General features: G+C 33.9%; 1 protein-coding gene across 2 annotated transcripts in view; it reads right to left on the reverse strand.

Moving 5' to 3' along the window:
• Positions 1-12,857, reverse strand: part of DYNC2H1 (dynein cytoplasmic 2 heavy chain 1) — a 453,597-nt gene that overhangs the window by 277,743 nt on the left and 162,997 nt on the right. For both annotated transcript variants that reach the window (XM_056794452.1, XM_016433898.2), the window contains exons 55-60: positions 8,872-9,009; positions 6,491-6,604; positions 3,044-3,204; positions 2,438-2,561; positions 1,343-1,464; positions 465-551 (exon numbers count right to left, since the gene is read on the reverse strand). In XM_056794452.1, the coding sequence (XP_056650430.1) occupies positions 465-551; positions 1,343-1,464; positions 2,438-2,561; positions 3,044-3,204; positions 6,491-6,604; positions 8,872-9,009 (746 nt within the window). The remainder of the gene's footprint in view (positions 1-464; positions 552-1,342; positions 1,465-2,437; positions 2,562-3,043; positions 3,205-6,490; positions 6,605-8,871; positions 9,010-12,857) is intronic.

Below are 12,857 nucleotides of genomic sequence, written 5' to 3' on the forward strand. Positions count from 1 at the left end.
TGAAAAGCAAACAGCAACTGGGTATCTTCTTTAAGAATATAAGACATTAAGAATACTTTAGGGAGATAATGAAGCAGATGCAGCTATGTAACAGTTTGGTTTTTCACTAGGGCCAAAAGTATATAAACCCTAACTGAAGTTTCAAAGGAAAATGAATCCTCAAAGTTGATATCACCACTTAATCATTTTGCACTGAATTCTTCTCCCTCCCACTTTCTCAAAAACCCACCAGCTAGAAACATAAAATGAAGATAAATTCATATATTCATTTGCTCTTAATAAAAAGTGATAGAACAAAAAAAGAAAACAGATGCTAATGGAATTCTCCATACCTAATTCAGTTTTTGAATGAAAATGTCATGAGGAAAAGCCTGTTATAATTGGAGACTTTGATGTGATTTTATCTAAACATTCAAAGTACATATTAACAATATTCAAAAATTTATTTCCAAATATTAACTTACTTATCTTTCAACTCTGACACTTTCTGACCAACGGAGTTAAGTAAGTCTTCAAGTTTCTTTTTTCTATCTTCAGTTTTCTTCAGATTCCTAAAACACAACTTAATTTTATGCCAGTTTTTCTGCTTACAGTAACTGTATCAATAAAGTATTGGTAGCTTCAAAAGTGAACTTACATTATATGATCTACAATAAAAATGAAGTGATCTAGCATTTATGATTTATCTCTACATTATCAAGTTTGTTCTGGTCCATAGAACTTCTAGATATATTCCAAACCAAACAGTTTATAAACGTTGACTACTTTCACTGTGACATAATTTCATTTTCCTCAATAAAAATGAAATTCCAAAATTCTAACGTCTAGTTATAATAAACCCTCCTTTTTCCTGCATGTACCTAACCAAGTAGACTATTTAGCAAATATTAGAAGAAATTTAATGTCTGTTAGGTAAAGGATGGAAAGAGATTGATTAATATATATGTTCGGGGGCCATACTCCTAACATACCCAAGTCACTATCCATCTAAGTAGTTTCACATTAGGATTACACAAAAGTCTAATAGGATTCTCAAAGAGAAAAACACAAAATCCCAACAAAAGCCACAGACATCACTATACTGTTGCATGATGACCTGATGTCCCATCATCATGGACAATGAGGGAGGAAAAGGAGAGACTATGATATACTATATTCTAGATTGGAGGTGTATACTTTATACTTCACAAAACATCTTATTTGATTTCTATTTCCTTAAAAAATTAAAAATATATATGGCCCATCTCTATAAAAAAAGTAAGCAGGAAATATGTTGACTCATTATGATGCTGAAAAAAAATAAAGGTTACAGTTGAAGTTACCTTTTTTTTTTTTAACTTACGCTTCTAATCCTGCTTGTTCTGTTTCCAAAGGCTGAATTCGTTCTAAAACATGTGAATACTGGACATTGGCTTTGACCCAAGCAGCCAAGGGAGCAGCTGCAGTACTAGCACGTTTAGCATTCTGAAAAATGCATTATATTTTCATTTAATTCCAGATCATTTTCTTAATTATTTAAGCAATGTCAATGAATTCTTTTGGTCTCTGGCTAGAATTGAACTAAATAAAATTTTAAAAGAAGAGAGCAAAGACTGTGTTTTATGTTTAAATCATTTCTATTTTATATATATACATTATGTGTCTAAGTTTCTTAGTATAAGGATCTGTTTAATGATGAGTTTACCTACAACTACTCTCTGAAACAGCTCAGCTACAAGGGTATCTTTTGCATTTTTTATTTATACGTGTCATGCAGGCATCAGCTGATAAAATGAGTTTAGATAGTTGGTTAGTATAACACAACTGCATCAATGCAATTAAAGCCAGAAGGGTAACCTGCACAAAAAACTATATGGCCTCATCTTCTTCCTCAGTTGCCTTGTTCTCCCCTACCAGTCTCATTCCTTATTCTCTCATCATCTTTCCTGGTCCATTCTCCTCCTCTAGCCCAAAGTACTGCCCTGTGCTCAGTTCTCTTTTTAGTCATTTCCTCCTGGATCTAATCAACTTTTGCATTTAAAAGTCATCTCTATGTAAATATAATCTGTGATTGACACAGTTCGGTTTTCTTCTCTACAATTTCCTGGATCATTTAAGAGTCAAGAAATGACAAAAAAATAAAGAATTAGGAGTTGAATTCATTAGGACATTTAAAACAGGGTTGACTGCTTTATGGAAAACATGACCCTTTAGAGTCATGGCATTGGCAGCAAGCTTGTAGCATAAACTTTTTGGGTCGTTACTTGTTTTGTTTAATCATAGGGTACTGTGGGCCTTGCAACAATACAGAATAGTAACAGAGAAAACATTTCGTGATCATCTTGTTGGAGTATCAAGAATTTAATCTGGAGGTCCAGATTTAGAAGTGAACTTCCAAAATAATAAGACATAATTGATACAGAAAAAAACAATCTAGACTAATGTTTTAAAAAATTACCTTTGAGTCAAAAGATGCTTTGTTTTTAAACAGAAGTTCTTCAACACTTTCTCTTATTTCCCTTGGAATATTTCTAGCATCAAAAGTTGCGATATCTTCTCTCACACCTCTTTTAGCAAGGAAACTGTAAAAATAATTCTAAATGTAAATCAATCAAGTTTCATTTTCTTTATAACAAACACACTGCTATTTAAAGCCCTTTATCTATAACCCTAACTATAAGTAGGTTGGACTTTATTAGAAGATTTAGAACCAGAGGGGGCTTAGAAGTTCTCTCTAGACTATTCAGAAAAAGCAGCTAAATAGCCCAATGTGTATAGAATCCTGAGTCAAGAAGACCTGAGTTCAGATCCAGTTTCAAATACTTACTACTAGACAAGTAACTTAATCTCTTCCTGCCTCAGTTTTCTCATGTGCTAAATTAGGAACATAATATCACCTATCTCAGGGTTATTGTCAGGACAAAGTATTTATAAAGCTTTTGCAAACATTAAACTAGTGGTGATGATGGAGTTCAGCTGCTTCATTTTATAGGCAAAGACACTGATTATCTCTAAAATTGCATTTAATACAGAATTTAATAATACCCTAAATTCTAAAGCTTACCTTTTCATGCTCACCCAAGAAGTATCAAAGATACCCATCAACCTTAAGACTCCTTCAAGAATGTCTCGGATTACATCAGGTGGCATTCTTAGTGAGCGGATCTCTGAAAGGGATTCTGGTTTTATATTTCCAACTGCTAATTTAGCTTCATTAACCAGTGGCTTAGGAGGAAAAAAGTACATTGTTCATTTCAAACAATAAAATTTTTCATTTATATTTCATAATTTTTTTTCATTTTTACCAAGATAATACAAAAGACTGCCTTAGCCTCAACTTTTTTTCCTTCTTCCTCTAAACTTTACTTCTATTTATCTTATGAATCAATCACACTATATTTTACATTAGTCATTTCTGAACTTGTTTTATTCAGCCCTCCTAAATTATAAACTGAGAAAAGGCATAATTACTAATTCAATTTATATCCTCCTTCATCATTTAGATATTTCCTTGCACACAGCAAGTTCACAATAAATAGTTTATGAAAAAAGAAAAAATTAAAATAGAAATTTGGTATATAAACATAATACAAAATGGACACATTATAAAATGCACATTATAAAAATCATCATCACTACAACTGCATTACTCAGAAAATTTAATTTGGCTTGAAATGGGCCTGTAATATTCTGGGAAATTCATGCCAAATAATGGAAACTACATTTGGGGACTATGTCAATAATTTAAATAATTTCATAATACAATTTTATAACCTATGGGAAAAGTCATTGTGATTCATAAGTTTCTTGAGGTAATCTAGTTTCAAATAATGAATTAATTTAATCTCATACAAAATAATTTAAGATCTTTTCTCCAATTCTGACTCCCAAATTTATAATTAACTATCATTTTTATCAACTCCTCACTCTCCTTTCTCTTCATATTTATCCAATAAATTTCCAAATCTTGCAATTTCTTTTTCCACAAAATCTCTTGAGTGTTACCCACTTCTCTCCATTCCCACAACTATTGGATCCTAATCAGCTCTTGCCTGGATTACTGTAACTGTCTGCTTGAGGGTCTCTCTCTCTTCCTCAAGCCTCTTCTCACTACAGTCAAACTACATACTGATGTCAAAATAATTTTCTTTAATTGTATCTCTGACAATGTCATCTCCCTATTCAATCAACTCCAGTGGTTTTCTATTATCTTTAGGACTGAAAAAAAAAACATTCTTAAGTTTAGCTTTTCAGTACTCTTACAACTTGGCGCCAACTAATCTTGAGAGCTTCAACAGACAATACTCTTTATCACATGCCCTTGTGACCAAGCCTAAATAATTATTTTTTTCCTCTGCTCTTAACACACAACACTCCATCTCCCATTTCCATGCATTTTGAGTTTGTCATCCTATACTTAGAATGTACACATTCTTCCCTCCACCTACCAGAGTGGTCAAGACACTACTCAAAAGTGCCACCTTCTTCATGAAGTCTTTCTTGATCATTCTCTCCCCTGCCCATCATCTTTCTTAAATTATTTGTATCATTTGTATCTATTCTTTCCATATTTAGTCTATATATAGCTATACACCTTTTGTTTGCCCTATTAGAATGTAATTTTCTTGTGGGTAGGGATAGTTATATTTCATGAACTTGTATTCTCAGAAATATAACACAGTGCTTCATATATAGAAGACACATAATACATGCTTTTCTATTGACTTTAAGAGAGATAAAGTATACAGGGTATATAAGTACCCTGTTAAATAAGTGACTTTAAAAAAAAATTTAAGACTCTTAAAAACATCGAAAGCTTTTTCTGAAATCTTCTGAAGATGACAAAAATATCAAATTTATTTTCAATTTAAAATTTTCCTGTCATTAAAAAAAATCACCATCTTTAAAATTTGTTGTCAAGTAAGATTTCTTAAAGTAAACTAAAATGTTATTTGATATTGTTTTTAAATTTTGGAACTATTAGTAACAATACAGTACGGACTGCTATAATACAGGTTTACCTAGAAGCAACATGCTTCTAGTCAAGTAATTTAACCTTTGTCTGCCTCAATATTTTCATCTGTAAAATGGGGAGAATAAATAGAACCTAGTTTCCAAGTTGTTCTAATGATAAAATGAGATATCCATGAAACTATTTGCAAATGTTAATGTACTATATAAATGCTAGCTATTATAATTCTTGGCCATATTCCTTCTTACTTATTTCATATAAATTATTTATACAACTTGAAGAGAGTCATCTTTGATAATGAACCTTTGATAAAATGTCAAGACTTTTAGATAGTGCCTTAAATATATAGAATACATATATTAAGGCATTTATTTAATAGATTCTGGTTATCCTGAATTGCAAATTGCTACATAATGCTTACTAAAGAAGGGCTGTATAACATAAAAAAGATTGGTCTTGGAATCAAGAAAACCTGTGTTCAACTCTGAGGTAGCACCTCAAACCTAGCAGATTGGCTAACATGACAGCAAAGGAAAGTAATGAATGCTGGAGGGGATGTGGCAAATTTGGGACATTAATGCATTGCTGGTGGAGTTGTGAATTGATCCAACCATTCTGGAGGGCAATTTGGAACTATGCCCAAAGAGCAATAAAAGACTGTCTGCCCTTTGATCCAGCCATAGCACTGCTGGGCTTGTACCCCAAAGAGATAATAAGGAAAAAGACATGTACAAGAATATTCATAGCTGTGCTCTTTGTGGTGGCCAAAAATTGGAAAATGAGGGGATGCCCTTCAATTGGGGAATGGCTGAACAAATTGTGGTATCTGTTGGTGATGGAATACTATTGTGCTCAAAGGAATAATGAACTGGAGGAATTCCATGGGGACTGGAACAACCTCCAGGAATTGATACAGAGCAAAAGCAGCAGAACCAGGAGAACATGGTACACAAAGACTGATACACTGTGGTACAATCGAATGTAATGGACTTCTCCATTAGTGGCAATGCAGTGATCCTGAACAACCCAGAGGGATCTATGAGAAAGAGCACTATCTACATTCAGAGGAAAAACTGTGGGAGTAGAAACACAGAAGAAAAACAACTGCTTGATACATGGGTCGAGGGGGATATGGTTGGGGATGTAGACTCTAAATGAGCATCCTAATGCAAACACCAACAACATGGAAATAGGTTCAGATCAAGGGCTCATGTAATACCCAGTAGAATTACACATGGGCTATTGGAAGTGTGGGGTTAAGGGAGGGAGGGATAGAATATGAATCTTGTAACCAAGGAATAATGTTCTAAATTGACTAAATAAAAATTATAAAAGAAAAAGAAAGAAAGCATATGTTCAGATTCTGTTTCTAACATATACTGGCTGTGAGATCTTCACTGAATAAATAACTTCATCTTTTGGTGATCCAAATAGAGGAAGTCACCTCAGTGAGTTCCCAAAACCAATGAAATTGAAGGTTGGATCAAAACAAATTTTTTAAAGAAAATACAGTGAACTCTTTTGAGAAAAATATCTTACCTGAACTTCTTTTAGTTCATCATCAATTTTACTTTTTCTTTCCTCAATCTTAATGACTTCTTCTGCTATTTTGTGCTTAAGTCTTTCCAGTTCTGTTTTCTGCTCACTGGCATCCTACAGAAAAATCCATTCTGAATTAACAGTTGGGTTTTTAAATACGTATTATCTGTGTTTAGGAAATCTATCAAGATTAATTTGCCTTAAAATAGCTATATTTTATGATCAGCAATTAATCCAGTCAAAGTCAAACCAACTTTACTTACATTCTTAGAGCTAGAACTGCAGAAAAACTACAAAAATGTGATATTCATTACACATTATATTTTGTAGCCTATACTTAAAATCAGAAGATTTTGTTTAAGAAAAATATTCATTAAAATAAAAATGACAATATATTATGCCAAAAAATCAGGAATAAAATTTCTGATAAGATACTCATTTATAGATTATATATATATATATATATATATATATATATATATATATATATATATATATATATATATTAAGGGATTTACTGAATAACTGCATGTTCTTTGTCTTTATAGATGAATAAGAAATAGAAATTCAAGAGGTCCTGGGTATAAAATACTAGTATGCCCAAAGAATTTATTTATATTTTAATGCATGCTAAATCAGAGAATCAATAAAAATGTTTCTTAAAATTAGCTTTTGAAAAAGTCTGTAGTGTGCCACTTAAAGCCTTCTACAATCTGGCTCCAAACTACATTTCTAGAATTTCCCACTGTTTAAGCTTACAAACTTTATGTTTCATTCGTACCAATCAGTGAATATACACTAATTTCTGACTTCTATACATGATATTTTCTCCACCTAGAATTTTCTTCCTTTTGCCTAATGAAATTCTACCCACCTCTCCTCGCTTAGTTCAAATGTCCCTTCTTCCATAAAGAAAACCCTAATAACCCAACTAAAATTAATTTCTTTCACCTAAGGATTTCCATAACAATTTTTATCTTTTATTAAACTATATTACACTTTATATTATATTAATTTCATTGCATATCTTACATCACTGAATGAGATTTGACAAAGGATTAACAACATAGAATGATGAATCTAGATGGATGGCATATTTCATTCAAAAGAAAGAGGACAAGTAAGCAATAATTCTGTAATCAGTGAATATTATGAAGAAATACTAAAAGCGATTTTCCTAAAGTTTAGCCATCTCAATCCTCTTCACAATAAAAACTAATAGCTATGTAGTGCTTTTAAGCACAAATATAACTTCCCATGTTTAGGTTTTAAAGACCATCACAACCTGGTGAACCAACCAACCTATCTTCCAACTTTTCCAATTTTACATTATTTTCTTTTCCCTATATATAGTTTCATTCTTTTCACTAATAAAGTGTCAGGCACATAGTAGGCAATTAATTTTTATTGACTTATTTGATTACTGGCTTAAGGATTAATACATACACATACATGTTCATATATATTTTTTAAAACCCTTAAATTCCGTCTTGCAATCAATACTGCATATTGGTACCAAGGCAGAATAGTGGTAAGGGCTAGGCAATGGGGGTTAGGTGAATTGCCCAGGGTCACATAGTTAGGGAGTGTCTGGGGCCAGATTTGACCCTAGGACTTCCCATCTCTAGGCCTGGCTCTCAATCCACTGAGCTACCCAGCAGCCCCCAACATGTTTATATTAATATATGTGCATATGTATATACACATATAATATATATTTATCTCCCCTCACATGAGCTACTTGATCACTATTCTTTTTCTGTCTTTGTACACCTGGAACACCTAAAACAATGTTTAGCACACAATCAACACTTAATAAATGTTAGTCGGATAAAACTCATTAGAGAATATAGACTACAAGGTGGAAAAGGAAGTAGTAATCACAAAGAACTAGAATGACTTGGTTTAGCACATAAGAATAGCTAATAATTACTTTCGATTTTTCCTTTTTTCTTTCATGCATGCATATATATATATTTGTTTATTCATTCTTTCATCAAGCATAGACCATACCAGACTGGCCTTATTTTCCCTTTTTTGAGATAGTTTCTAAACTTCTAGGTTAGGAGAATGTTTTAAATATGGTTTATCAATTTTAACACAGCATCTAATAAAGGTCCATCCCATGATATTCTTGCAGAAAATATGGAAAAATATGAACAATATATTTAGCTAGATTCAGAGCTGGTTGTATGAAAGTACCCAAAGAAAAGTCATTGATGACTCAATGTCAGCTTAGAAGGAATTCTCCAGTAGAAAGACCCAGAAATTTTTCTAGGTCCAAAGATTTGATCCAAACACTATTTTTATAATGAATGATTCATTAAAATCACCTACTTAAGGTTTTTTCTTTGAACTTTTGTATTCATACTAGATATTACCTGCATTGACACTGTGATCTCTTGGAGGGCAGCATCTGCCTCATCTTGCTTTGTTTTAAGTAATATGCTTTGTTCTCCAGCTTTCCTATTCAGTTCATCCACAAGAGCTTTGGCTTCATTAAGTTTAGACACACCAGCCTATAAAAATAAAATTAAATATTGGTTGGGAACATCAAGAAATAAAGAAATTTCACCAAACACAAATAAAACTCTATAAGAAATTCTGGGACTTCCAGGTAAACATGGCTGCAATCTAGATATGAATCACTTTTTCTCCCCGGCACCAAAGGAAATAGACTACCTCAAAAGAGCATAAAAATCATCTTTGGAAGAACAGAGGGACTCTCCAGCATCCCACAGAAATGAAGTAACGTGGGGTTTGAACATTTCCACACTATAAGAAGGAGGAAAAGCTTGCACAAAAACATGAACAAAGGTGGCCTTCCCCCTCCTCCCCTACAGAACCAGAGTAAGGGCTCAGAGCGCTCACCAGAACAGCAAGTGAATGACGAACAACTCTGTCTGGGGAGGCACAACAGGGTCCTTGGGATCTAAAGATTGCTAGGGAACAACCTCTCAGGGAGGCTTCACCAGAGAGAACCCTGCGCACTGGAGAGCGAGCAGACCTCAGGGCCCCTGCAAACTGTGAACAGCGTGGAGTCTCCAGAAAATGTAAAAAAAGGCCTGAGACCAAAGCTCCTCTCCTCGGGGGGTTTGGGGGGGGCACACCAGGGTCCTTGGGAACTGACAGGGACTACCAGAGATCCACCCCTCAGAGGGGTTTTACAGGAGATTACTGCTCACTGGTGAGAAGAACCCACAGAGCATGGGGGTGGGCATGCTAAAAAACCACGGAGGCTGGGAAGAACTAGTCTGAGGCAACTTAAATCCACAGAAAACCCACGCATATCAGCCAGACCTCTGACCAAAAAGGAAAGGCGGGGGGAACCCACCAAAGGGATGGCCCACACTGCCCAAAACCAAACCTCCAAGAAGAAAGGGGGGGAAAAGTAACTATTGAAAACTTTTAGTGGGGGAATACCCAAGGGGCAGAAGAGAAAGAGGATAAAATTCAAACAAAATCAAAACATGCCCCCCAAAATAGAAATTATCCACAAGCTCTGGAAGAACTCAAATTGAAGCTTATCCAAAAGATGGAAACCTTCTGGCAAGAAAAATGGGGAAAAAATTTCAGAAAGAGTTCAGCAGCCTGACAGACAAAACCTCACAATTGGAGAAAGAGCTGGAAGCCTCTAACAGAAGGGCAGACCAAGATGAAAAGCAAAACCAGTCCCTAAAGACCAGAATTAAGCAACTGGAAGACAGTGATCTTGCAAAACAGCTAGAATTAATAAAGCAAAGTCAAAAAATTAATGAATTAGAAGAAAAAATAAAATATCTTACTGACAAGATGACAGACCAGGAAAATAGAGGAAGGAGAGACAACTTGAGAATCATTGGTCTGCCTGAAAAACCAGAGATAAACAAAAACCTAGATGCTATACTACAGGAGATTATAGAAGAAAATTGCCCAAATGTACTGGAGCAAGGGGGCAAAATAGAAATAGAAATAGAAAGGGTTCATAGAACATCTTCTACACTAAATCCCCAAAAGACAACCCCCAGGAATGTAATCACCAAATTCAAGAGCTTCCAAACTAAGGAGAAAATGTTATAAGAAGCCAAGAAGAAGAGCTTCAGATATAGAGAACCCTCTATAAGAACCACACATGAATTAGCAGCAAAAACACTAAGAGACCACAAAGCATGGAACACGATATTTAGAACGGCAAGAAAGCTGGGTCTCCAACCAAGAATCAACTACCCATCAAAACTGACTATATATTTCCAGGGGAAAGTATGGGCATTCAACAAAACAGAAGATTTCCAAGTATTTGCTAAGAAAAGACCAGAACTTAGTGAAAAATTTGACATCCAAACACAGAGAGAAAGAGAAACATGAAAAGGTAAATATGAAAGAAAGGGAAAAGGAGAAAGATCATATCATTTTCTTTTATTCAAACTCTCTTCTATAAGGACTACATTTATATGAAATTATATATATTAATATGTGAGGAAAATGTAATGTGTAACTCTCAAAAATTGTATGCATCATAAGAGTAGTTAGAAGAATCACACATAGGGAAAGATTGGGGCATCAAGATGACTTCGTGAAAGAAAGGGGAAAGAAAGAAAAAAGGAGGGGGAATTGTTGATGGTACAAAGATTTACTTCAAGAAATAGAGGGGGAAAAACTAAATAGAATAATCTTTCCCACACAAAGATACACATGGGAAGGGGAGAGGAAGAATTCTCATATGAGGAGAGGAAGAGAGCGATAAGTGGTATTACTTAAACCTTAGTCTCAGTGAAATCAACTCTGAGAGGGAAGAACATCTAGATCCATTGGGATCTTGAATTCTATTTTATCCAAAAGGGTAAGAGAGAAGGGGAAATTGAGGAGGGGGATGAGGAGGGAGTATAAAAGCGGAGGGAAGGAGAGAGGGGAGGGGAAGGGAACAAAAAAGGGAGGGGTTAGAGTGGGAAACATATCAAGGGAGGGAACTAGTGGAACTGATTTAATATAAATCACTGCCTTAAAAGGTTATAGCTAAAGAAGAAAGGTCAGAATTAGGGGAGGATATCAAAATGCCAGGGAATCCACAAATGACAATCATAACTTTGAATGTGAATGGGATGAACTCACCCATAAAACATAGACAAATAGCAGATTGGATTAGAACCCAAAACCGTAACATATGTTTTCTTCAAGAAACACATATGAGGCGGGTTGATACTCACAAGGTTAGAATTAAAGAATGGAGTAAGACCTTTTGGGCCTCAACTGATGGAAAGAAGGCAGGAGTTGCAATCATGATATCTGACACAGCCAAAGCCAAAATAGACCAGATTAAAAGGGATAGGGAAGATAAATATATTCTGTTAAAAGGGAGTATAGTCAACGATGAAATATCACTAATCAACATGTATGCACCAAATGGTATAGCACTCAAATTTCTAATGGAGAAACTAGGAGAATTGAAGGAGGAAATAGACAGTAAAACCATATTAGTGGGAGACTTGAACCAAACACTATCAAATTTAGATAAATCAAAAAATAAATAAGAAAAAGGTAAAAGATGTGAATGAAACTTTAGAAAAATTAGAGTTAATAGATATATGGAGGAAATTTAGTAGAGACAAAAAGGAATGCACCTTCTTCTCAGCACCACATGGCACATTCACAAAGACAGATCATACTCTAGGTCACAGAAACATGGCATACAATTGCAGAAAATCTGAAATAATAAATGCAAACTTTTCAGATCATAAGGCAATAAAAATAATGATCAGTAAGGGTACATGGAGAGCCAAATCAAAAATTAATTGGAAATGAAATAATATGATACTCCAAAATCTGTTAGTTAGAGAACAAGTCATAGAAACAATTAACAATTTCATTGAGGAAAATGACAATGGTGAGACATCCTTTCAAACCTTATGGGATGCAGCCAAAGCAGTACTTAGAGGAAAATTCATATCCCTGAGTGCATATATTAACAAATTAGAGAGGGCAGAGATCAATTAATTGGAAATATAAATCAAAAAACTTGAAAGCAAACAAATTAAAAACCCCCAGAAGAAAACCAAACTAGAGATCCTAAAAATTAAGGGAGAAATTAATAAAATCAAAAGTGATAGAACTATTGAACTAATATACAAGACTAGAAGCTGGTACTTTCAAAAAACAGACAAAATAGAAAAATTACTGGTCAATCTAATTTAAAAAAGGAAAGAAGAAAACCAAATTAACAGTATCAAAGATGATAAGGGGGAACCTCACCTCCAATGAAGAGGAAATGAAGGCAATCATTAAAAACTACTTTGCTCAACTATATGGCAATATATATATATATATATATATATATATATATATATATATATATATATATATATATATATATATATATATATATATATATATA

Source organism: Monodelphis domestica, chromosome 4, assembly GCF_027887165.1.
Source record: "Monodelphis domestica isolate mMonDom1 chromosome 4, mMonDom1.pri, whole genome shotgun sequence".
NCBI lineage: Eukaryota > Metazoa > Chordata > Mammalia > Didelphimorphia > Didelphidae > Monodelphis > Monodelphis domestica.